Genomic DNA, 26,845 nt, shown 5'->3' on the forward strand with positions numbered 1-26,845 from the left:
AAACACAAAAGCTCAGTACAGGCGCAGAAGCAATACGTGTTACTCTTGTCCCGGTCTCCCCTAATATTTTAAGACAACTATGACACTTTATGTGTAATGTGAGCGTAAGTGTGAATCAATTTTTCTCTTTCTCTTTCTGTCTTCTTAGTACTAATGGGAGGAGCAGCGCTCTCTCTCTCTCTCTCTCTTTCTCTCTCCCCATCGCTTTCTCTCCACTTCTCTCTCTCTCTCTCTCTCTCTCTCTGTATAAAAGTGTCGAACGTCCAAGCAGGAATTTTAACAGCTACTCAGGAGAAACGAAATGATCTGCCCTGGAGCCGCAGCAAAATGCTGGATGGACATCTACTCCTGGGATGGTTATCGTTCACAGTTATAGTGCATCTTCTCACCCTGCCTGGACCAACCGCGGCGTATTTCGGGTAAGCGCGCTCATCATGCGATTTTCATTGATTCGATTGGTTCCTCAAACGCAAAGCAGGTCCCTTTTGAAAACAACAACAACAAAAGTAAGTTGTTTCCCACTTGGAGCAGCCGGCGCTGATTTCTTTTACGCGCTGTTTTGGCTCAGTCAAAGTGCCACTTGGCTGTTACGCAGCGCTCGGAGCGCACAGCTGGTGGCTGCAGCAGGTTGTCTACGCATCGGCTCCACAGAAGACGCTGATAATTCCATTTTTTTTTTTAACAAAGTCCAACACATATTGGCAGCAAGCAGATAAGAATACGAGATCAGAGTTGATTTTTTTCTCCTCTTTTTCTTTGAAAACTGAGCCGGCGCCCACTTGTCAGGAAGTCTTGCGCGTTTGAATGGCAGGTAGAGGCCGAGTGATTATTTTGTTGAAGCACTTGTAAAATCAGATCCTCCGCAGACTCTGAAAACAGCCGAAAGGTGAGTTGAATGTGCTTCAGGCTGAACAGCTGGTAACAATAAAAGCAATCTGAGTGAAGGTGGCCTAAACGTCTGCTCAGCTTGCACAGAAAAATTCCCCCATCCAGCATAAACATCACACAACCCTGGCAGAGCTTTTCTGCTGCTTCCACCAGGTTCAAAAAACACTTGGAAGGCATGCTGGGAAATTAGTGTTTAAAAATGTTCACGAATCATGTCACCGACGAAGTAATGTTTTGTCGAATTCAAAGTGTTGGTGCAGGAGGGGAATGCCTTCTTAGAGTTTAGGTGTAGTCCACTGTGACCTCCATCCAGTCTGCACAAAACTGCGCTCAGGTTTCTTCAGTCAATGGAAGGTCATTCAGATGAGGTCAGCATGTCACCAGCCGTGTCTCACCTGGAACCCAAGAGTTACAACCCCCTCCCAAAAGTCCACGTTGATAGATGGATGGATGTTGCTGATCTTCTTTTGGAACCTGTAGCAGAGTTGACGTGCGTCTTGCAAAGACGAATGGCCGTCCAGAGTGAGAGGTGATGACACTCAAAGCCCCTCCAGCACTGTCAAATTTATGGTTTCTATTGCAGAAGCTGGAAACTACATTTTTACTGGCGTAAAGTGCATGTTTTAGCAGGTCACTCTTCAGGAAATGCAAAATGCAAGTTGCAGTTTGCCCCAAATGACATATTTAGATAAAAAAAAAGACAAGAAACCCAAGACTATTGATTCTTCCTCTTCTGATTTTAAAGTTGAGCTCCCAAAGTCTTTCTACATTCCATAGTTTTTTTTTAGGCAATTCCATAAGACAACTGTGTCTGTTACTGATTTCAGTAGTCCTGCTGTGATCTAGTCATCCCAGAGAATTATGGTTTGTCCATGTTTTTTTGTCCAAGCAGTAACAGACATGACAGTGTCATGAAATTGCCCTTTTGTTTTGTGTACGAGTGCTTACCTGAGTAGATGTTCCCACATGAATGTTTAACAATATCAACACTAGGGGTGCATCGATGTGATACTTTGGATCAGTATCGGTCTGATACTGATGAAAATGATTAGGTAGGATGTTGAAAATACTAAAATAAAGTCTGATGTGATCAGAGGCTCATATCAGACATGAAAAAGTGGTATTGTGCCATCTCTAGTCAATACCTTTGCAGGAGAATGAAGGTGCCGGTGCTTTCTGTCTTACTGTATGCTTATGAGACTTAGACGCTAACAAGTGATCTGAAATGATGACTGGAAGTCTTTAGGTCTCTTCAGAGGATCCTTGGGTGCCACTATAATGACTCTGTGTTAAACAAGCTGTCATTTAGGGAGCATGATCCAGCACACAAATGCCTCAGTAGAGAAGCTTGAATCTTCAACTGGACTAGGTTGCTAGACATGAGGACGTTTTGCTTGAAATTGCAGAAGCTTCCTCAGCTAAAATGCTTGCTCTGGTAGTTTGACTTCTGTCTCGACTCTTGTAGAGAAGAATAACAGGAGCCACAAAAGCTGGAGTTTTAAACCTAACCAGACCCCAGAAGATTCAAGCTTCTCTACTATGGAAACCACCTGGACAACTGAGAGCCTTCACAGAAAAAATGCCTGTGTTGACAACCCCAGCGCTGGAGAAGTCTAAGGTAGTGTCCATGTTTCACCTGGCTGCAGAAGATAGATGGTTACTTCTGAGAGGTGAGGATGGACCTGTTGTCTGCCAATCAGGACCCAAAGTGGTTCCATGTTGTATGGATGTGGTGGATGTGGCAACAATGCATACTTCCAGACGTGACCACATGAGTCCAATTACATCATTTAGCCATGGACATGCACCGATTGGCTGAGAGTGTTTGGTATTCCATGATGGTGTGCAAGAATCACAATGCTACTGTGGTCATAAAACTGCTACTCACTTTACAGCACTGGGACACAGAATCTTTGACTACCCTTGTTCTTGCAAGACTGTCTCATTGACGTGTCAACCCCATGACAGACGGTAATACCGTTATCACTGTGCTGCAGGGTGCAGCTTTACTCCGCTTGGTTGGTGGTATTTCCACCTGCAGCTGGATTTGAAAATACCAATCTGAGCTCACATCCACAGGGAGGCAAAGTTAGAAAGATGTTAGTTATTCAAGGTGCTAAAATTGCCGTGAAAGACCGTCGCCTTAGTGGAAGGCGGTGCCGGAGCAGGAGGATGGATGACGGAGATTTCCTTACCCTCGCCCTAACCACCATGTCTGCGGCTTTACTGGTCAAATCTCAATGACTTTCCAAGCCTTTTTATGAGTGAAAACCAGCCGAGCGTCCGCACCCTCATACTCAAAACTCGAGCAACGGAGCTGTCATAAAATATTAGGTATGGTAGCAAAATGTGGGTTAGGCTGTTTAACGTTGCTGAACCACCGGCTTAAATGCAGCTTAAATCAAGCCAACAGGTAATGCTGCTTGGCAATGCTTCTTCTTCTTCACTTTTTAACCTATTAAACGTGCTTGAATAAACAGTTCATAACCTGGCATTTATTTTCTTGGGAGTTTTACCAAAGTATTGCAACTCATCTTTGGAAAGTGTGTGATGCAAACACCTGTGAAAGCTTAGTCATCCCGGCTCAGTCAAACATTACCACCGAGAACGCCGCCGCAGCCGCCGCCGCCGCCGCTTTGCCAGTCGCTCTGAAGCTGGTTTGTCACATAAATGTAGCCGTGCTTTCATGTTAAAGGGTCAAATCAGCGCTCGCGGACGTCAAACCGTAATGTTCACTTCATCCTCGTGTTTAATTCGCTCTGTCAGCCTGTTCTCTATCTGCGGCCCGCGCAGCACAGACATGTGGTTTTACAATACTCCGGATTTATTATTCCACACGGCTGAGCGAGACGGGAATATGAGCATCAGTGAATGATTTAACCCCACCGCGCAACAATGTGAACCGCGTGGAAAAAAAACAATTACAGCACAGGTGACACAGATAAAGAAATGCAAAGCATGACTGCACGCGCAGCGCGGCGTTGCAGACACATGATACCGGCGAGGCAGTCCTGCAGCGGACACACGCACACGAACCCGGTCAAATAAATATTCCACGAGGCTTCCTACGGCCTCCTGGGTACTGATTTACTCAAAATACAGGGTCAATGTTGCATACCCAATTTCCAGAGTGCGGTGGAGCGTAAGTGTAACATAAACACAATCTCTCCGCCTGCGCAGCTGAGGGTGGGGTGGGATTCCTGGCGAAGTCAAACGCCCGCTTAGATTGTCATCCTTCGCCACAAGAATTTGAGCGCTCCTTTTTCTTAACCTCAGCCTGTGTGGCAGGTGTAGGTTCTCCAAAATCCCTTATCTGCAGCATTACAGCCCGTTTCTGGGTTTTTCCTTATTGGGTTCAACAGCTCTGATTTTGAAGACTGTCAGAGAAGGAAATGAGTTTTTTGAGGTGCTTCACTCTGGTGTTGGAGACAATTCTATTTGAGTTTTGGGGACAGGGCATTGCCATACTGTGGTCTCATAAACTGGGCTGAATTCGAGCCCTGACACTGAGTCAGGAGTTTGTTTTTATTTAGTTCGTGTGGGACACATACAGGAAGGCTGCCCACAGTCATGCAGCTGGGATTTACCAATCACACAGGCACCGCATGATCCAGAAGATGCAAACATACAGAAGTGGTGGTGCCTTTGAGTTCTTGTGCCATAGTTTTAAAGCATGCAAAGTCATTGTGCAGTCACATGATCATACATTGCTTTAATGGACTGTTTTGCTTTCTGGCAAACATCATCAGAGTTTCACATTTTAATGTAGAGCATGTCCGGAAAGTATTCACAGCGCTTCACTTTTTCCACATTTTGTTGTTACATACTTATTCCAAAATGTAGTAAATTCTTTTTTTTTTTGGCTCAGTTCTACTCACAACACCCCATAATGACAACATAAAAAGTTTTTTTTATTTATAATTTTGCAAAATTATTAAAAATAAAAACTAAGAAATCATATGTACATAAGTATTTGCTCCCTTTGCTCAATACTTTGTTGATGCACCTTTGGCAGTAACTACAGCCTCCAGACTTCTTAAATATGATGCCACCAGCTTGGTGCACCTATCTTTGGGCGGTTTTGCCCATTCCTCTTTGCAGCACCGCTCAGGCTCCATCATGTTGGATGGGGAGCGTGAGTGTACAGCTATTTTCAGGTCTCTCCAGAGATGTTCAATCAGATTCAGGTCTGGGCTCTGGCTGGGCCACTCAAGGACATTCACAGAGTTGTCCTGCAGCCACTCCTTTGATATCTTGGCTTTGTTTTTAGGGTCCTTGTCCTGCTGAAAGATGAACCATTTGAGGTCAAGAGCGCTCTGGAGCAGGTTTTCATCCAGGATGTCTCTGTATATTGCTGCAATCATCTTTCTCTCAATCCTGACTAGTCTCCCAGTTCCTGCCACTGAAAAACATCCCCACAGCATGATGCTGCCACCACCATGCTTCACTGTAGGGATGGTGCCTGGTTTCCTCCAAACGTGATACCTAACATTCATGTCAAAGAGCTCAATCTTTGTCTCATCAGACCAGAGAATTTTGTTTTTCATGGTCTGAGAGTCCTTCATTTGCCTTTTGGCAAATTCCAGGTGGGCTGCCATGTACCATTTACTAAAGAGTGGCTTCCGTCTGGCCACTCTACCATACAGGCCTGATTGGTGGATTGCAACAGAGATGGTTGTCCTTGTGGAAGGTTCTCTCTCCACAGAGGAATGCTGGCGCTCTGACAGAGTGACCATCAAGTTCTTGGTCACCTCCCTGACTAAGGTCCTTCTCCCCTGATCCCTCAGTTTAGACGGGTGTCCAGCTCTAGGAATACTTCTGGTGGATCTGAACGTCTTCCATTTATGGATGATGACCACTGTGCTCATTGGGACCTTCAAAGCAATGTTTCTGTACCTTTCCCCAGATTTGTACCTTGAGACAATCCTGTCTCAGGCATCTACAGACAATTCCTTTAACTTCATGCTTGGTTTGTGCTTTGACATGCACTGTCAACTGTGGGACCTTATATGTCAGAGGTCTTCAACTCATTCCAGAAAGGGCTGAGAGGGTGAAATCACCTGTTGGATGAGTGGTTGTAAAGAAAACCTGCACCCTCTCAGGCCTTTCTGGAATGAGTTGAAGACCTCTGTTATATGTGGACAGGTGTGTGTCTTTCCAAATTATGTCCAATCAACTGAATTTACCCCAGGTGCACTCCAGTTAAGCTGTAGAAACATCTCAAGGATGATCAGTAGAAACAGGATGCACCTGAGCTCAGTTTGGATCTTCATGGCAAAGGCTGTGAGTACTTACGTGTGATTTCTTCATTTTTTTATTTTTAATAAATTTGAAAAATCTAAAAAACAAAACAAAAACATTGTCATTATGGGGTATTCTATGTAGAAGTTTGAGGGAAAAAATGAATTTCATCAATTTTGGAATAAGGTTGTAACATAAAATGTGGAGAAAGTGATGCGCTGTGAATAGTTTCTGAATGCGCCTATGAGCATAATGGAATTGCACTGCTCAAAGCAAATTTTGAACCTTAAATGGCTTGTTCTACACTTGTGTGACATATGTCACAAATGATATACTTGCTCTGTGAGACACGCCCACTGAGTCAATCTGTGTTCTGTATGACATGCCCACACAGTTTGTAGGAGAGAGACTGTGCACCAGCAGCATTTCCTGTATATTTGTTTTGTGAATTGTTCTGTAATTTATGTCTATAGCATGGCCCAAGCAGAGGGTCACCCCTTTGAGTCTGGTCTGCTTGAGGTTTCTTCCTCAGAGGGAGTTTTTCCTTACCACTGCTGCTCTGGGGGTTGGTAATGTTAGACCTTACTTGTGTGAAGCGCCTTGAGGCAACTCTGTTGTGATTTGGCGCTATATAAATGGAAATAAATTGAAATTGAAATTGGAGAGATTTTCCAGCGACATCCATTGGAGGTGAAAAGTGAAGCCTACATGGAAGTGGCACAACCTGCCATTCCTTGAATGGCCTGTTGAGGCTGGCTTCAAAAGTGGGTCAACCCCATTGACGCCCATGTTAAAATGTCCAACAAAGAGCAGAAATAAACATTTACAGCATGATACAAAAACGATTTTGGTCTCTATAGTTAGTTTCGTTGCTCATGCTAACTGTGCAGGGGTGAATTATTATATAACACACCAGTTTAAGCTAATTTAAACCACAAAGTTATGAATAATTAGGGGCGCCGTCACTTTGAGTGAGAGTTAGGGTGTCGGGTAGTTTCGTCACTAGCACTAATTAGCAGATATCGAAAGCTTGGTGATGTTAGCTAGTTCCACAGTTATAGAAGCAAATTATATATTTTCTTATACCGACATCTAAGCCACATGTTATAATAACAACCACCCAGCACACACAAAAATATGTATTACTCATTCATTTGTATTCAGGTGACCAAGACTGTTAACCTGCTAGCTTGCAAAGTTGTAGCGCAGCTAGCTGAGTGGTTAAGGAGCTGGCCTGCCAATATGTTGACCTGGGTTTGAATCCAGCTCATGCTGCCTGTCTGTGTCTTTGGACAAGACACTTAATCTACGTTGTCTCAGCCCACCCAGCTGTAAAATGGGTACTGGCCTCAGCTGGGGAAGAAACCTGTGTCGGACTGGCATCCAGCTTGACGCTACTGAATGTGGAGGTAAGCACTGGCGCCAACGGGCCTCGGGGCGTACATACTGTAGGACTTACTTCTTCTAGGGAAGCTCAAGGTAGGGGACTGTGATCTGGCTTCATTCATTTCACTGAGGTAATGTTGGTCTTTGCTATGCTTCACCCCAATACCCATGTATTTGTTTTCCGGAAGTGAGGCAGAGTCACGCACTGCCAAAATGATGACATATAGAGCCGCCCCATACGAACTTCAATCCTAGGACTGAAAACCAATGGGTGCTGTCACGGAGGGCTTATTCAGCATATGTACAGTCTGTGTGTCTTTCTGGTTGGAAAAGGGGCGTGGCAAAATGCAGTTTGTTTCCATTTAAAGAGACAGGCGCAGAAAAACACCATTTTTTTACGACTGAAAAATGGGGTATTTTAAAGACACATCACTTCTGTGTCTATAGGGTACTTTTTTCCCTGCAAACTTTGCTGTGTTTAGCACACCTGCTGATGTCTACTGTTTTGCAAAAAGGAGTATAATATGCCTCTTTTTAAACACTTTGTCATCACATAGCAGCTTATTGCTATTGCCAACTCTCCAAAACGCCCGACAGAACATGATTATCAGTGGCATGAAGACAGTTTTTTTTTTACTGTGCACCTTTTCTGCACAATGCTGCGGGTATCAAACGGCCACACATTTTAAATGAGCTAAGCCTCATTTCTGTAGCACAGCATATAAAAGTTGTTATGTAAAGTGGCTCCATGTAAACATTTCCTTTTTCTCTGCTCCCTTCTTCTGGTTAGCCTGCCTCATGTGCGTGCCGGCATCCCCGCAGCGGTTTGTGGGAGCTGCTGGGTCATTACCCCTCATTAGGAGCAGCAGAGTTAATGTGGGCTGAGGCTGGCATTGCCTGGCAGACAGTGGTGGCGGGCGTCTCATTACTGTGCCTTAAGGACTGATTAGCCCTGACGTGCAGCAGGGCGGGGAGCACCGTTGATAGAGGGATTTCCCTACTTCATAGGATATCCTGTGGCTATAGCCACACCTCAGAAGGTATCGCGTTACCCTGAGCCAAGAAGATAGGATTCTCTCAGCACCGGCGGTGTGACCGTGGTGAGATCACACAGACCTGCAGGCTTAGATAACCAACTGCATGCCCTCTGCAAAGAAGAGGGCTTTGTTTTCCCTTATACTCCAGTTTGATAGATGCGGATCTGAGCTAATCCATACTCTGGAAGAAAGCCTGCTATGCCGCGCAGATGCCACAGGATGGTGCAGTCTCTTCTGAGAGAGCAGGCTGGCCCTCAGTCAGCACATTGCAACCTGTCTGTGTAACATTAGGCGAGTGGGATTTTAAACGTGAAACAGGAAAAGGGAACCAAAGGTCTGCAGAGGCTCTGCGTCTGTCTTTGCACAGAATATTATATGGCCTCCAAAGTGAGTGATGCACAGCATTGCTATGTGGATTCTCTTAAATGCCAGAGATGCCTACAGTACACACCTTTGTTTTGAAGGTTTCAGCCGTGTTTGTAGTGGGTTGTTATGGGTCTCTTATACGGTATAATAATACGGTTGTACTGAATATTTTGAAGATTACACAGTTTGTGAAGGCGTTTGGCCTGCTCACATCCGCAGGAGTTATGGCTCGGGTGTCATCAGCATGCCAAAGAGACCACAGCTAAGACATATTTGATTTTAGAAGGACGGCAGCCCTGAACACTTCTCGCTGCACTTCATTCACAAGATATGGGAAGGAAACTGTTCTTGGGAAAACTGTACACACATGATGATCTTTGCAGATGGGGCTGGAGACACGGGCAATTTGCAAAACAGGAAAACTAATATAGAGTCACGATAGGTTTAGTGGTCTGCCGTTGATGGGATGATGCTAGTTAGCGTGACCGCGATGTCCTGTGTTTTCCATCTTTGCCCACAGGATAGTTTCTCTGCCTAGTTTGTGGAGATGCTAGAGACACGGTACAGGACATGTGCCAAGATTAGCAAATTGACAAACCCTCAAATAAGGGTTTGTCTGCCTGTTTTTCACATGCCATATGAGAATATTATGAGAACCATTTTTTTTTGTGCATAGAATTTACTGGGAAACTCCTTCATAGTCATTACAGGGCTAATCAGCACCCCAAAATCCATGTGTTCCACCATGGTATTACACATGCTTTGAAATAGTGAGCACCAAGTTGTGCAGTTTTGGTAGAATGTCCCCTTGGGCATCTAATGATTATGTTATAAATCTGATACACCTGTTTTTAGAGATTTATTAAGGGATATCATTTCACCAAACCATTACAGCGATCATATTGTACACTATCAGCAGTGACATTCACTCCTCTGCAAGAGTTTATGAAGTCCTGAGATGGTTGGACAGAGGTTTTTGTCGATGGCAACATCTGTAAGAGAACCAAGGTCCATGTCCTTAGAGGCTTCAGAATCTTTGTGCGTCCTGTTTTACTGTATGATAGCGATACCTGGACTGTAACCAGTGGCATAACGTAACAATTAGACATCTTTGGTACGAGGAGTTTTAGGAGAATCCTCAGGTACCAATTACTGAAGGAGGCCCACGAAGGTGTCCTCAAGGGGGGTCCTTCCTTCACAAATTGTTACCAGTAGCAGCAGCAGAGTGACATCAGTAAGGCCCCTTTTACCAACCCTGTCTCACGGCAGTTCGTGGGCCTGGGTATGAAAACAACATTAATGTAATGGGGCGTTTTTTGTAACGGGGGCACCAATTCATTTCATGACAGTGGGGCACAAAATGTGGGGTGAAAGCGGGGAGTCTGCGGTGATCATGGTCAACATTTGAGGAGGGTACACACTTACCCTAAGGTTATGATTAGAGTTAGGAGAAGGGGATGATTCTAAATAGCAAAATAAAAAAAGGGGCACAGAAAAAAAACCATGAGACTGGTGTCGCAGACCGAACAGTCCCCCCCTAAAAAAATCGATCCGCCTGCCATCACTGCGCATGCATCATTTCGGACCATAGCAGCACGTCTGAGACAGAGTCTCTTCACCCAAAGCGATCAAATGGATTAATGGGATTATTAACCATCAGATGACAAGGTAAAACCTCTTAAATCATTCTAAAGTCAGTTTTAAGCAGAAACGAGGCCGTTTTAAGTAGAAAATCGATGAAACTCCGTGACTCTTTGAAATGATAGCGACGCAATGAACGTATCAGCTAACAGCTCGTGTAGGTGCGGCGCTCTGATCACTTCAACCATTTTTTCATGATGAAATAATGCTGAATTTATGTGGAAATGATTGTTGTACAAAAGCTTCAGATATCTGTCGCTGAGACAGATGATGACTGTAGTGCAGTTTGAAGCAGAAACGAGGTGATAATCTGTGAACCGCGACTAATGACACATGCGCAGTGAAGGCAGGGCGGACTGATTTTTAGGGGGGACCATTCAGTCGGCGACACTGAGCTGCCTTTTACACACACAGATCGTTGGGTGACCTCCTGATCTCCTAAAGCCTTGAAAAAGCTGTTTCAGTGTAAATGTTTGTGAGACCTTTGTGCGCTTGTTGTGTCATCAAAAATGCAATTTTCAGAGCCTCCTCCAGCGACCATTGAGTTTGCTGAGCACTCGTGTGACAAAGTGAGATCACTGAGAGATCTACGGAGATCTATCGAGCGATCAGGTGCGACCAAGACAGATCACATGGAGATCGATGAGATGGCTGAGCATTCATTAAGAGATTGTTGAGCGACTGCTTCCCTTGGAGATCATTGAGAGTTTGTTTTGGACTGAGTCAAAACTTTCAGGAGACTGTGGGGACTGTGGAAATCACAGGAGGATCATTGAGAGATCTTGGTGATCACTGGGTGCTTTTCATCTCTCATTGATCTCTCAGTGACCCCACCCTGTCTAAAGGGGGTTTAAGTGTGTGTGTGAGTGCACAGTAAATTTTGCTGAGTAAAATTTAATCTGCTGGGATAGCATTTGATCCCAGTCTAAATAGAGTAAAAAAAACACTATTGTAGAGTGAAATCAGCTCTACCGGTGTTGTCAACTGAACGGTCCCCCCTTGCGCCTTGCCTGCACTGCACATGCATCATTTCGGAGCTCAGATGCTCTGTGTACGGACTGTCTTCGCCCAAAGTGATCAAATGAATTAATAGGATTATTAACCATCAGATAACAAGGTAAAACCTCTTAAATCATTCTAAAGTCAGTTTTAAGCAGAAATGAGGCAGTTTTAAGCGGGAAGGAGGCATTAATCTGTGACGCTTTGAAATGACGGACGGTCAGTGAACGCACCAGCTAGCAGCTGTGTAGCTGTGGCTCTGTGATCACTTCCTTCGCCTTTTCTGATGAAATAATGCTGAATTTATATGGAAATGATTGTTGTACAAAACCTTCAGATATCTGTCGTTGAGATAGATGATGAGTGGAGTGCAGTTTGAAGCAGAAACAGGTGTTAATCGGTGAACCGCGGCTCATGACGCATGCGCAGTGAAAGCAGGGTGGACCGATTTTTAGGCGGGGACCGTTCGGTCTGCAACACCATCTATTCAATGCAAGTGGTTTTACTCCAATAAGAGTTGATTTTACACTATGTTGAGTTGATTTAGCCCTGTGGTAGAGTATATTTAACTCTAGACTGGGACCAAATGTTATCCCAGCAGAGTCAATTTTACTCAGCAAAATTTGCTGTGTGGGTGAATGTGAGGCACTGTTGTAATGTATTTTTAAATAATAGTTTTAGTCTCTATAGCTAGATTCCTCCTACTTCACAACTGTATTGGGGGGGGGGGGGGGGCAGAGGCATTTAATAACTCATCGGTTTTCTTTGAGTGACACGTAGTGTGCGCGCTGTGCTCCCAGTCCAGAGCCCCGGTAGAAGAGGCCGCTATCTATGGCTGCTAGCTATTGTTAACCAACTGTGTGTGGTCTTCCTGAGTATTTTATTACTCATATGTGTAATAATATGGCTTGCTGTGTGTCTAATTTTCTGAATGGATCATCTAACAAGTCTGTACTCCAGCTTTTACACAGTTATTTGTTATGTTAGCACCGTTAGCACTGTTTGCAGGTATCGGTAGCATGGTGACCTTAGCTCCACTGTTACTCCACAGTTAGTACAGCAATAAGCTCATCACTATTTTTAATACTCACACCCAAGACACCCACCATGATGCCCACCGGCCAGCACGTGAAGATTTGCTGTAATTAAACACCTAATACAAGTTAGTTTTTTAGCTTTAGCGTGTTCAGTAGCTCTGCGATGGAGAACATGTTCAGGCTTCATTTGTTTGACCCAGGTCGTGCATGGTTTTGCCTGCGCTCCACCTCTTTACCCACATGGGGACACCTAGAGACTCAGTATTTGTGCGTTAAAACTGCTTTTCAGAAAATCTATTTTATCCAGTTTATATACACTGTATGGAAAGGACAGGTCTTTTTTATGCCCACTTATGTGGCTTAGTGGGTATGTGTCAAACATCAAAGAGAAATCCAGATAAGGACAAACGGGCCATTTTAGTCCTAAAATTTTGCTTGGAGATGGACAATTTCAAGTTGTAAGGTCATAGAATGGTTGGACTTTGGGATGATTAAGATGAAATGATTAAGATTAATTATGGCCCTTTTGAAGAAGGTTATTTGTACCTTGCTAAAACTACCTGGTTGGACTTTACTGCACTTTTTCCCCCAATGGGTCTTCTAGGATAAACACAGATCTCGAAAGGTCTGCCCCTATTGATACCTTTACGGTGTCAAATCTCATGCATAATCATGTTCTCACTGGCGAGGCTGAGATTTCGTTATTAGTGTAAACAAGCGTTTGCGGGTGGTGGAATGGACAAGCAACAAGCAACTTGTTTGCAACATTGCGTCATTATGGAGGTGAGTTCAACCAAAATATGTATTTCAGTGTTTAACTAAGATAATCGTGAGTCTTTAATGTGAGTTTTATTTTTTTTTAAAAAGCGTGTTGCTGTTAGGGTTCCTTAAGAAATGATTTGATCCACCAACATCAATAGCCTTTTTGCTTAACGATTCCCTTATCGGTCCTTCAGAGTGGCCGTTGTTTTTGGGGGTGTTTGTCAGGAAAATGATCATTTGTCTACAGTGATTACAGACCTTGCAGCGGGTCTGTATAATCAACCGTTTCTGCAGCGCGGCTTTGCTTTAAACCTTGAACCAATGAAGCAGTACTTCGATCTTCGATCTGCTGCTTTGTTGGTTCTTTGTTTTATTTCGCTTTATCTTAACTTTCCCTGCTAAAACCCTAAAGGGCATATGTCTGTGAGTAATATTTACCTTTTTTATGTTAAGCCGACCTGTTATGGTCTTCTGAAACAGTTGATAGATGTATTTTATTTAACTTAAAAATGGGACAGATGCTAACGTGTTAGCATGTCTATGGCATTTTCAGTGTTAAAGTTAGCATTAAGCTGAGCCATTATCAAACCTCCCTCCCCAGCGTGCAAAGGATTCTGGGATACTCTAAAACCGTCAATACATACTCAGATACTCCATTCAAACATTTGTGTGTTTGCCAAATGAATGTTAACACAGAGACGAATGTTAGTGCCAAAAGGCATATTTATCCGCAAAGCCTCAGCATTAGTTGAAGAAAGGACACGCTGCGTTACTTAAGGGTGCCATGAGTAAATTACTCCAGCATACTTGACGTGACGACGTCCAAACACAAAGAAGACGCTTCGAGCTGTGATTAACCCAAAAGCAGGTTTTCAACAGTTGCCTCTGCATTATTCAACAGGCAGTTAAATATTTTACCCTGACTCAAAAGCAGTACCTGTCATATTTACTTTAGAATTACCAGCACATCATCATTCAGAGGTACCAAATACGGAGTAGCATGTTTTCAGTGCTGATGTTTCACTGCAGCAGGAAGGCGACTTTTGGTTAAAATACAGCCAATTCCACAAAGGAAAATCATTATAACGTTAATAATCCCAGCCACTTGTTTTGGCTAAGACACTGAGAATCCAAAAACAGTGATTTTTGGTTTAGATTTTGTGGTTTCACTTTGCATGCTCAATTTATTAACAGAACTTTTGTCCACAAACGCCACAGTGCCAATCTCTTCAAGTTTTTAATTGCCCATTGGGAGGGGGAAAAAAGCAAAGCAAAATTACCCAAGTCCTTAGTCACGCTACTTGTGTTGATTCGCTTTGATACCAAATAATAGCAGTCTGAGTCTTGTGTCAGCATGTGGGAATCGGTAAGAGCCGGGTACAGTGTGTGTGTGTGTGTGTGTGTGTGCCTGAACGTGTTTGGTACAGGGTTGTTCTGTGCCACGGTGTAGGCTAGAACAGGGGAGTCATGCGGACCCTACTGTGCACCCAATCTGTGCCAGTCACACAGTGACTGGAACTGAGCTGCTGACCTTAGAAGCCTTGAGTTCTCACATAGCAGTTAAACCTCTTACTATGCTCGACACTCCCATCCCCAAACCCAGGTCCTGTTTACCTCCTGCACGGCTAAGAGTGGCCTGCTTCCCCCTGATGTGCAATATAAATGAGTTTAAACCCTTAATGTTTAACAGTTTGTTCATGATTTGAATGAGAAAACAACATTACATTAGAGAAAAAAGGTGTTTTACACAAATACTGCAACTTGCATGAAATTAACCTTTAGATAAGGGGAAAGAGTACGGTGGCCACGAGAGGCCACAACAATTCGAAATTAAGATAACACTGTAGCAACTGCAGATAAATACTTGGATGGAAATACACACACTCACATGCACACGTTTTCATGACATGTAAATAGGACGTATATGACAGAATTGTGAAAAATGGGAATATGCCTTTCCCAAGGTCCTAGAGGCCTGAGAATCGAACTGATTCTGACCCATGTTTACAGGAATACGAGGTCTGTCAATAAAGTATCGGACCTTTTAATTTTTTTCACAAACTATATGGATTTGAATCATGTGCGATTACATCAGACAAGCTTGAACCCTCGGGTCCGTGCGTCGGGACACAGCCAGCGCAGCACGGTGGCACAGGAAAAACACCTCCGGTGGAAGCCTTAAGGACAAGTTGGAACATGTCCAGCTGTTAAACAATTTCTCAGATACTCACTCAACTGAAAGCCACCAAAAGCCGCCTGATTTTTACAAATGGTTATCAATACGGAGGTGTTTTTCCTGTGCCGCCACGCGGCGCCGGCTGGGTGCCAACGCGCGGACACGTCCGCACTTTCTTTCATTACAAAATCACCTTTAACAGTGGAATGTCCGGATAAACTGCTGATCCCGACCTCTCCTGAAAGTTCTCTGTTCTCTCACGACGTCCTGGGTCAACAGAGGCTTAAATTTGTAAGTTTTCAGCACAAAACAGGCAGACAGCGGCGGCTCAGAGCGCGTTGCGACATCCCACTCTGTGGGCAGTCCTTAAAATGACAGCATCACGCCATAATCTCTCATCAGCCGTTAAAATTTTCACCGAAAACCAGTTGAATTTCTTGAATGGTGTCCATTTCGATGTGCCTCTCAGTTTTTGAAAAAAAATTTGATCAAGCAAAGCGCCAGTCTTTCAGGAAGTTCTCAGACAAAGAGATTGCGACGGGAGGGGTGGACCACTCCTCACTCAAAGCCAGCCCACAGGCGAATGACGTAATCGACAGGCGTGAAAAAACTCACTCATGCGCACGAGGGTTCAAGGTTGGCTGATGTAATCGCACGTGGTTCAAATCCATATAGTTTTTGAAAAAAATAAAAAGGTACGTTACTTTATTGACAGACCTCGTATGTCCATCTGTTGAGCTTTTGACCCGGACTATATTTTGGTCAAACCTGATTTTTATGCTACATATGAGGACACTGTCAGGTTTACGAGGTCTGTCCATAAAGTATCGGACTTTTTTATTTTTTATTTTAACTATATGGATTTGATTCATGTGTTTTCACGTCAGACAAGCTTGAACCTTCGTGCGCATGCATGAGTTTTTCCACGCCTGTCGGTGATGTCATTCGCCTGTGAGCACGCCTTGTGGAAGGAGTGGTCCCGACCTGTCGTCGGATTTTCATTGTCTGGAAATGGCGGAATGATTTAGGTTTTTTTTCCATCAGAATTTTTTCAGAAGCTGTTAAAGACTGGCAGCTGGAAACCATTCGAAAAATTTATCTGGCTTTCGGTGAAAATTTTACGGGCTTCACAGAGAATAAGGACTGTTACTACAGCTTTAAGGATGGCCCACAATGGCGCTCAGCGCGCTCCGAGCCGCGATGACAGGCACGAACCACCGGATTATTTCTAAACGGATGGCTGTGTGGAGCCAAAGAGATTTTGTCGTGGAAAGCCGCGCGGAGGCTTCGTGCGTAACGACCGATTCGCTGTTCGAGCGAGACAAAGAACGCTTCCGTTTCGGTGTGTTAGAGAACAAGTTGCGACATGCCTATCTCGGCTTTCAATGCTTACCAGTCGAGTGAGTTATAAGAGAAATTGTGGAGAGCTGGGCATGTCCGAACTTGTCCTCTGACACGCCGAAACGGAGGCGTTCTTTGTCTCGCTTGAACAGCGAATCGGTCGTGATGCACAAAGCCTCCGCGCGGCTTTCCACGACAAAATCTCTTGTTAAAAGTGAAATCTGCCGGAAAATGGTTGATGTCCAGCTCTTGTCATAACCAGAGAAAGTGCACACGACGGTCCCAGCTCCACACAGCCATCCGTTTAGAAATAATCCGGTGGTTCGTGCCTGTCATCGCGGCTCGGAGCGCGGCACGCCGAGCGCCATTGTGGGCCGTCCTTAAAGCTGTAGTAATAGTCCTTATTCTCTGTGAAGCCTGTAAAATTTTCACCGAAAGCCAGATAAAATTTTCGAATGGTTTCCAGGTGCCTGTCTCTAACAGCTTCTGAAAAAATTCTAATGGAAAAATCCCCAAATCATTCCGCCATTTCCAGACAATGAAAATCCGACGACGGGGCGGGACCATTCCTTCCACAAGGCGTGCTCACAGGCGAATGATGTCATCGACAGGCGTGGAAAAACTCACGCATGCGCACGAGGGTTCAAGCTTGTCTGACGTGAAAACATATGAATCAAATCCATATAGTTTAAAAAAATAAATAAAAAGGTCCGATACTTTATGGACAGACCTCGTATGTGACTTAAGGTTCTGCCTATAAAAACCTATAAAATTATTCATGGACTAGCACCTTCCTACTTAGCTGACCTAATTAAACAGACCAAACCATGGCCGTGATCGGACACTGTGATCCAACATTTAACTTTGTATTTGTCTGTTAATGTCTGCAAAATCGTTCTTTTGCGCGCTCACATTCTATGTTCCTGGACAGTCGCCTCTACGCTTCTTCTCGCTGGCTTTATTTGTTCTGCGGCTTTAAACACGCAGTCATTTTGACACCGTGATCCAACTTTTAACTTTGTGTTTATCCATTAATCTCTGCAAAATTGTTCTTTTGCGTGCTTGCATTCTGTATTCCTGGACAGTCGCCTCTGTGCTTCTTCTCGCTGGCTTTATTTCTTCCGTGGCTTTAAACGCAGTCATTTTGACACCGTGACCCAACTTTTAACTTTGTGTTTATCCATTAATGTCTACAAAATTGTTCTTTTGCGCGCTTGCATTCTGCATTCCTGGACAGTCGCCACTGCGCTTCTTCTCGCTGGATCTATTTCTTCCACGGCTTTAAACACACAGTCATTTTGACACAGTGATCCAACTTTTAACTTTGTATTCGTCCCTTATTGACTGCAGAATCACTCTTTTACAAGCTGATGTTCTGCTTGAGCGCGAGTCATTCCATCAGTGTGCACACACAGTGGCGCTCATCTGATCCATTAACAAGATGTTAAATCTATCATAAACATAATTTACAGCAGCTTATAAAGAAGGAATGAACATGCAACTGTCTTACCAAGATATTACAATAAAAACATTCCATATAGTTACCTTTTAAGCTGTTTCAAATATATTCTCCACTTCATGGAGCAGGAGAGAGGGAAAAAAAGGGTCCAGATGAAACAGTCCTCTGTGATTCTAGAAGCGATTAGACGTGTATCCAACATTCAACCTCTGACAGAAAATGATTAATCCACTACAAAGCAATTATTTTATATACACAGCGTCCGGTGCACAAAGCAAGTGGAATTCTAGCACGCAAGAGGACTGAGCCTCTCCAAAAATAGACTCCGGTCCCTTGTAGCTGCCAGGTGCTCAGATAATGGGCTTCTAACAGCCTTGTCCTCACCACAAACATGCCTCTAAAATCCTCTTTTGTCCTCGTAGTACCTCGTGCACAAACTGCCCCACCCTTTTGTTGTTAATTTTTGAAGTTCTTTAAATTAGTGCCACGCTCAGAAATGAGCCTTGTTAACCGAATATTCTGCCTCTAACAGCCTCTCAGAGCCACTATTCTCCCACGATTGTTGAATACCTCCTCTCGTACCCCACAAAAAAACATGCTGCGTGACTCATTATTCACTGTTCATTATTTGGTGGGACCAGGGCTTTACTCAACTCTGCTGAACAGGTACAGTACGTGATTTAGGCTGTGATGCATTAAATTCTTCCAGGCAGAAACTTCTTTTTGTGTTGTTCAGACCTCTCTTGTGTTGTGCACCACTCTTCGTGTTGTGGATATTTGTGAAGTGTCTGTTTTTGCATGCGTTTGCAGCAGACGCATGATCAAGTTGTTGCATGTGCTGCAGGTTTACATTTGTTTGTGTTCTGTGTTGGTTGTGCTGCTGCCCCTATCTGGGCTCAAACATAGTCACTGGCTAAAATGCCACAACCCCTCCTGCTGGCCACCGTTATATTTGTAGTGTATTCTCAATTTGCAAGAATTTTTACATTTGCCAACGACATAATAAATCATTGGCGTTTGTTTGTTTGTTTATTTATTTATTTATTTGTCTGCCTGTTAGCAAGATTATACCAAGACTACTGCACAGATTTTCATCACAGATAGATATCAGACCAAGGAAGACTCCATTATACTTTGGAGGTGATCTGGATCCGGATCCGTGTTCTGGATTAAGATTTCACTTTATATAGGCTTTGAAGGATTACGTCAAAACTACTTCATGGATTCTAACCAAATTTGCACCACAGATAAATATTAGGGCATGGAAGACCACTAAATTTTGGAGGTGATCTGGATCTGGATTGGCGGACGTCAGAAATCTCTGATTGCTCTTGTTTTTTGATGCAACTACCTGTTATTGAACCAATGCAGGTGTTTATTATTTGTAAAGGTTTTCTGCATTTGTTAGTGTTTCTTTATGCCTTGTTTACAAATATGTAGCATATGTGCACGTAGCCACGATGACTGGTTACCTGTTAATTTGTCATATGTGCAAAGCTCCTTTTTCCAGGTTTCGTGAAAACAAATAAAAATTTTGATGTAGATTTCAGAGAGATAGTATGCGCTGTGTGCCAGGAAGCTAGCTTTGGAACGCTAACGTGTTTTGGGAAGCTAACAAGCTTACGCCTTTGTTTCGGTTGCTTGACCGTTGACGTTGAAATAGTTTAGCTGTAGAAGTAAAAAGAAAGTAGGTTTAGTGTCTTAAATGAATATTAAATTTGCTTTGCAGCTGTAAGAGACAAATTTGTCACCTCGTTTTTGTCTGTGGTGTTCTGTCCGTGTCTTCCATGCAAGTAGATGATGAAAACCAGACAAAATTAGCCTCTCATGGCTGCTGTGGTCTCTTGAAAGAAATGCATTTCTTTGCATTGAACACCAGATGGCATTTCACATATATTACTGTAATGGAGGCCAGCAGGTGTCGCTGCGCAGATGTAGTTAGTAAGCCTGACTTCACAGTGGTGCCGTGACCCGGATGTGAGTGAGCTTAACGGGGTAAGTGTAATGGAGGCCAGCAGGTGTCGCTGTGCATATGTAGTTAATAAACCTCACTCCCACCAGCTCAAAAGGATTCTCTGGTCACAAGGCCAGAGCCCTGGGTTTTAGCCTTCTGGTTAGAGAGTCCGACTTCCATGCCGAGGATCATGAGTTCGCGCCCCGAGGGGAGCAAATGGGCGGAGTCATAACAACACAACGCAGAGTGCAGCCGCTACATTACAGATACAGTCCACCTGCTATGTAGAAATGAAGCATTAATTTGAAAGTGTTGTGGTCCTCCTGGCCACTGCAGATCAAATCAACCACATTTGCCTCTTGCATTCTCTGGCTTATAGAAACAACTCTTTATCAGTGTAATTATCAAAGAACTGGCCCACAGTCTCCAGGGGTGTTTTCTTGATTTGACCATCATTTCAGTAATTCCCCTTTTAACGTACCTTTTTAGTATTATGCCCATGTGTTGCATATGACAATGCTTACAACAATCTCAGCTTTCAGAATATGTGTCACATATTTGTCTGGAACACATTATGTAGAAATAATATGGATCTAAATAAGAAAACATAAAATGTGTTTTTAGAAAATTCTTCAAATCTTTACTCAAAATAGACTTTTTAAATATGGATTAACCATTTTGGTGCTACAAATGTGCTCAGCAAAGTCTTTGGCTCACAAATTTGAATAAAATTGTAGATAAATGTCAAAAAATGTAAAAAAAAAAAAAAAACCAAAAAAATCACACATTTTTGTGCCGCAGTTTTTTTCTATTTTACTATTTCTAACTGTACCCCTTCCACTGAAACTACAGTCAGATACCCAACACTGAAAGAGCATATAGCAAGCCATGAACAATGAAAGGCATCACCATTGGGTCCTATCCAACCACCTAGTTAGACAACTGGTCCATCCGTAGCTATATTTCCCTCTGTCCTTCTTCAGCCATTGGTGTTCACACCATGGAGGTATCTACGTGCTGGACCATGCCCACAGTGCAAGTGGTACTCCTTATCTGAGCCTCCCTAAGTAATTATCTGTGTAGTCTGAGGCAGAATAATTACGTGAGTGAATACATGATGTGCCCTACTTTGAGCTCAAATTATTAAATTATGTGTAAATAGCAAAGCAAAGTTGGACATGCTCAAAATACACTTTCGTGATGCACTTTAACCCATGCATTGCACAGTGTCAAGAAAAGTCCCAATGAATTTTTAAGGACTATGTTTAAGATTTAAAAAATATCACGCCAGCACAAGGAGTGGACCAATCTGATATTTTGGAGTGGTATTGGTCTGATATTGGCCAAAATTGCTGTGTTGGATATTAAGTTAGCGGCAGCACAGTGGCATAGTGGTCCTGTTGCCTCCCAGCTCAAATGTCCCAGGTTTGCTTCCGACCTTGTCCTTCTTGCATTTTCGCCCCATGTTTGCATGAATTCCCTCCAGGTGCTCTGGCTTTGTGGGTGTGAATATGTTTGTCTGTCTATAGACTGGCAGCCTGTCAAGGGTGTACCCTGCCTGTCACCCAGTGACTGCTGGGATAGGCTCCTACAACTCTTAATTGGAATAAGCTGGTTTAGAAAATGGATAGATATCAAGTCTGTGCAAGTTTCAAGTCGAGCAGCATGTTCTCGTGCTGTGCATGACACCATGGAACTGCCATAGGGTCCTGGATGGCAACCACCCAGGCAGACAACCAGTCTATCCCCACCTCTTGAAAGTAAATATCTATGTACTGCAGCCAGGTGAAGTGTGGGCAGCCCCTTGACCTTCTTCAGCCACTGGGGTCATCAACACTCATGCAATGCAAGTGATACTCCTCGTCTTAGTCACCATAAGTAAAGGCTCACGTGATAAGAAGTCATTCCATTGGTACCCGAGGATCCTTTGATGTCTGATAACCAGGGTGTAGGAGGGAAGCCAATCCGATCCAGGTATTTTTATTGCACAATGAGTCATATTGTGGGCTATGTGTGTTTTCCTATCGGGGAGTAGATAATTTGTTGTTGATGTTTTTTTGATGCCAATGTTAGTGAAGTACATCCAGGCAAATGTAGTTATGAGCAGATTAACTCTTCTAAAACAAGAAAAAAGATATCAAATTAGTATTGGTATCTGCAAATACTGAAGATTCCAGTATCTGCATCATATCGGTCATGAAAAAAAGCGGTATCACGCCATCCGTAGTCAACAGTGTCCAGCAATAATGAAAATGGTTTCAAAGAATATATTGATCACGTAACGTGTCACCCACATAAAATAAATGCTGGGAATAGTGTGACATGGCCAGCATGGGCTGCAAATGACCAGAAGCAACAGAAGATGACATAATGGTGGCTCATATCCTGTGAAGTCATTCACAACAGTGGACTTCCCCCCTCACAGTGTGAATAGCGGTCCTTCTACACTTCACCGTTCACTGCTACCACACATTATTGCTCAAGTAATAACGACCTACAAGTACCAGGCCAGTACCGTTTTGTCATGTTGTCATGTTACTGTACCGTGTCAGTCACAGCTTGTTAAGAATAGTCACAACATCCAGCACTTCCAACTGTTGACTAAGCTTTTCTTAGCTTCATAGAAGCACTGACCCTTTCCTCAGGTATTGAGAAATGAGCAGTGTGACGATGGCTGTCAGGGAGGAAATGTCGATTAACAAAAAAAAAAATTTCCTCCATGGGAATCAGTGTGGAATTATTATTATTATTATTAGCTTTTCTCCCATACCCTTCCTTCAGGCGGACAAAAGCCTGGAGACTCCCTCGACGAGAGAGTTATTTGAGACCGAATCACGTGTTCTTCAATTATTCAAGCTTGTGGAGCAAATTGTCAGCCGTAGTTAAGCGTGAGCCAGAGGGAAAACACCACACATTCCTACTACCCTCTGGCACGGCTCGGCCTGTGTGATACACCAGATGGGGCTTGGGCAGGGTGGTCTGAAGTTCATCCAATATTTCTGAAGAAAACACACTCCCCACCTCCTCCCCTACAAAAAGGCAAATTTTAACATCACAAGACCAGGAGCAAGAGAGGGAACGAGCTCAACACAGCAAGTTTAAGGAGCGATGCTGCTGTTTTCGTTCCTATATGCACGTTTCTCTCAGGTGAGTTCACCATTTAGTAATAATGATGGATAAACCAGCATAAGCATGGTTCCAGGACACGTGTTCACGTCTGTCATTGCGTAGATCACGTCTGCAGACAGCAGAGGTTTTGTCTAGATGAGACTTTGTTTTGAGCCAACAGCTGGACGGAATGATTGGCATTCATTTAGAGTAATTGACCGGTGGGAATATGGGAAGTTTGAGGAAGAGGGGAAAGAAAAAAAAGAAGGAGGGGGGGTGGAAGTAGCAGGGATCCAGGAGACACCAGACCACACAACCTGCAGGATCACGCTGATGGAGAAACTGTTGCTTTTGTGCTTTTCTGTCTGGGTGCGTTTGTAGATGTTGAGTTAAGGCCCTCAGTGCCACATGCTTGTGCCCATGCGTGCATACATGCATGCATGCACGTGTGCACATGCACATACGCATGTATGCATGCACAAATGCATGAATACATGTGCACATGCAAACATGCATGCGCACAAGCATGCATGCATGCATATCGGCATGCATGCGTGCATGCATGTTGTATGTGTTGATGGTAAGTGTATATACATTGCGTATATAATAGTGACCAGCAGGTGCTGTGCAGTGAGCACCCATCATTCCCCAACAACAAAGGAGGTTCTTGCAAGTTTTAGAGCTGCAGGCTAATCAATGATTAATCATCCACTAAATTAATAGATAGCGATGTTGATAATCAATGAAAGGTGTCAGAGGGCTAATGCATGTTCCACATGCGAAGATATAAATGTGAAAGTAAACATACATATGTCTCTAATGGTGTTTTTGACAGCCCAGTCTCATGCTTTTTTCATTGTCCTGTCACGAAATGAGTCACGTTTTCATGATGCATTTTTTTTTTTTTTTGCATTTCTAACCCAACCCAGTCTCATGGCAGTTTGGGGGACTGGGTTACGAAAAGTACATTAATCTATGGGTTCATGATTTTTTGTAACAGGGGCACAAAATGTGGGGTGAAAGGGGGAAGGTCTGGAGGGGGTTAAAGTTTGGGTAGGTTACACTTATGCTATGGAGAAGGGGAAGATTATAAATAGCAAAAAAAAAAAAAAAAAACCCAAACAAAAACAAACAAACAAACGTGTCACGTGTTCATTAAAAAAATCTCCTTTAACAGTGGAATATCCGGATAAAATGCTGAAACCGACTTCTTCTGAAACTTCTCTGTTCTCTCACAACGTCCTGGATCAATAGAGCCTGAAATGTGGAGGTTTTCAGCTTGAAACAGGCTGACGACGGCGCCTGAGACCGCTGCACGACGTCTCGCACCGTGAGAAGTCCTTAAAGCGACAGTATCACCTCAAAATCTCTCATCAGCCGTTAAAATTTTCACCGAAAACCAGCTTAATTTTTCCAACGTGTCCACTTCGATGTGTCTCACAGGTTTAGAAAAAAGTTTGATCAAACAAAGCGCCAGTCTCTCAGCAACTTCTCAGACAAAGGAATTCCGATGAGGGGCTGGACGACTCCTCCCGCAAGGAGTGCTCACAGACGAATGACGTCACCGACAGGCGTGGAAAAACTCACACATGCGCACGAGGGTTCAAGCATGTCTGACGTAAAAACATATGAATGAAATCCATATAGTTTTGGAAAAAAATAAAAAGGACCTATACTTTATTGACAGCCCTCGTATAACAGATTTTGTCTGTTTTATATGTATAATGCATTTTGTCCATTTTACACATATAACATATATTGTCTGGTTTATATGTATAACAGATGTTGTCTGCTTTATACGTATAATGGATTTTGTCCATTTTACACATATAACATATATTGTCTGGTTTATACGTATAACAGATTTTGTCTGCTTTATACGTATGTCGTGGTTCGTCTTTAGTCTTCTCGGGATGTCGTCTTTTAGATAACACAAACTAATTGCAAGTGATATGCTAGAAAAGGACACAACACTTTAGAATAATTCAGCCTTAAGCAAGATAAAATGCACAGAGTTTTTAAGTTTATTTAAGCCTTCGACACAGAGCTTAGACAAACTGAGTCCTCTAGAGAGACTGAATATGTGACAACCGCGCTCATCTATTTATTGGAGACCCGCGGGCATCGCTCCTCCTTCGACTTTTTTATTTATTTTATTCCCAAAACATGGTTTTCTATTGGAAGCGTCCTCTAGTGAACCCTAAGCAGGTGTTAGGCCATTATTTCAATGTGACAAACGCTCCCATTAAAACTTGAAGGATTTACACCTGATTTTTTTAAAAGACCTTCAGCCACAGGTGCAGCTGGCCTGAGGCCTCCCCGCACGTGGCCTCAGCCACAGGTGCAGCTGGCCCGAGGCCCCTGCACGTGGCCTGCGGGAAAGCACCTAAGAGGCCTTGGAAAGCCCCTGAGAGACTGAATGACTAATAGAGCCCTTTTTTTGGGTTGAACACCTGCTAGTTCAGCCAGAGGACATACAGTTCAGATCAGGACACTTGATAGTTCATCATAGTTCAAATAAGGACCTAAAAATTCTTCTACACGTACGAGGTCTGTCCGTAAAGTATAGGTCCTTTTTATTTTTTTCAAAAACTATATGGATTTCATTCATATGTTTTTACATCAGACATGCTTGAACCCTCGTGCGCATGCGTGAGTTTTTCCACGCCTGTCGGTGACGTCATTCGCCTGTGAGCACTCCTTGTGGGAGGAGTCGTCCAGCCCCTCGTCGGAATTCCTTTGTCTGAGAAGTTGCTGAGAGACTGGCGCTTTGTTTGATCAAAATTTTTTCTAAACCTGTGAGACACATCGAAGTGGACATGGTTCGAAAAATTAAGCTGGTTTTCAGTGAAAATTTTAACAGCTGATGAGAGATTTTGAGGTGATTCTGTCGCTTTAAGGACTTTTCACGGTGCGAGACGTCGCTCAGCGCTCTCAGGCGGCATCATCAGCCTGTTTCAAGTTTAAAACCTCCACATTTCAGGCTCTGTTGATCCAGGACGTCGTGAGAGAACAGAGAAGTTTCAGAAGAAGTCGGTTTCAGCATTTTATCTGGATATTCCACTGTTAAAGGAGATTTTTTTAATGAAAGACGTGCAGGCGGATTGGAGCGTCGGCTCGCAGCCGCCGCGACGCTCCGCCACAGGAAAAACACCTCTGTTGGAAGCCTTGAGGACAAGTTGGAACATCTCCAGCTGATAAACAATTTCTCATATACTCACTCCACTGAAAGCCATCAAAAGCCAACTGGATTTTAACAAATGGTTATCAACACGGAGGTGTTTTTCCTGTGCCGCCGCGCCGCGTCGGGACGCAGCCGACGCGCGGACCCGTCCGCACGTCTTTCATTAAAAAAATCTCCTTTAACAGTGGAATATCCGGATAAAATGCTGAAACCGACTTCTTCTGAAACTTCTCTGTTCTCTCACGACGTCCTGGATCAATAGAGCC

The 26,845-nt window shown here is 43.6% G+C and overlaps 1 protein-coding gene across 1 annotated transcript in view; it reads left to right on the plus strand.

Annotated features, from left to right (window-relative positions):
* Nucleotides 1-237: 237 nt before the first annotated feature.
* The window catches only part of wnt9a (wingless-type MMTV integration site family, member 9A), a 77,905-nt gene continuing 51,297 nt past the window's right edge, over nucleotides 238-26,845 (plus strand). Inside the window, exon 1 of the mRNA XM_034183380.1 lies at nucleotides 238-419. Coding sequence (XP_034039271.1) covers nucleotides 328-419 — 92 coding nt within the window. The 5' untranslated portion in view covers nucleotides 238-327. The remainder of the gene's footprint in view (nucleotides 420-26,845) is intronic.

Source organism: Thalassophryne amazonica, chromosome 12 (assembly GCF_902500255.1).
Source record: "Thalassophryne amazonica chromosome 12, fThaAma1.1, whole genome shotgun sequence".
In the NCBI taxonomy this organism is placed as follows: domain Eukaryota; kingdom Metazoa; phylum Chordata; class Actinopteri; order Batrachoidiformes; family Batrachoididae; genus Thalassophryne; species Thalassophryne amazonica.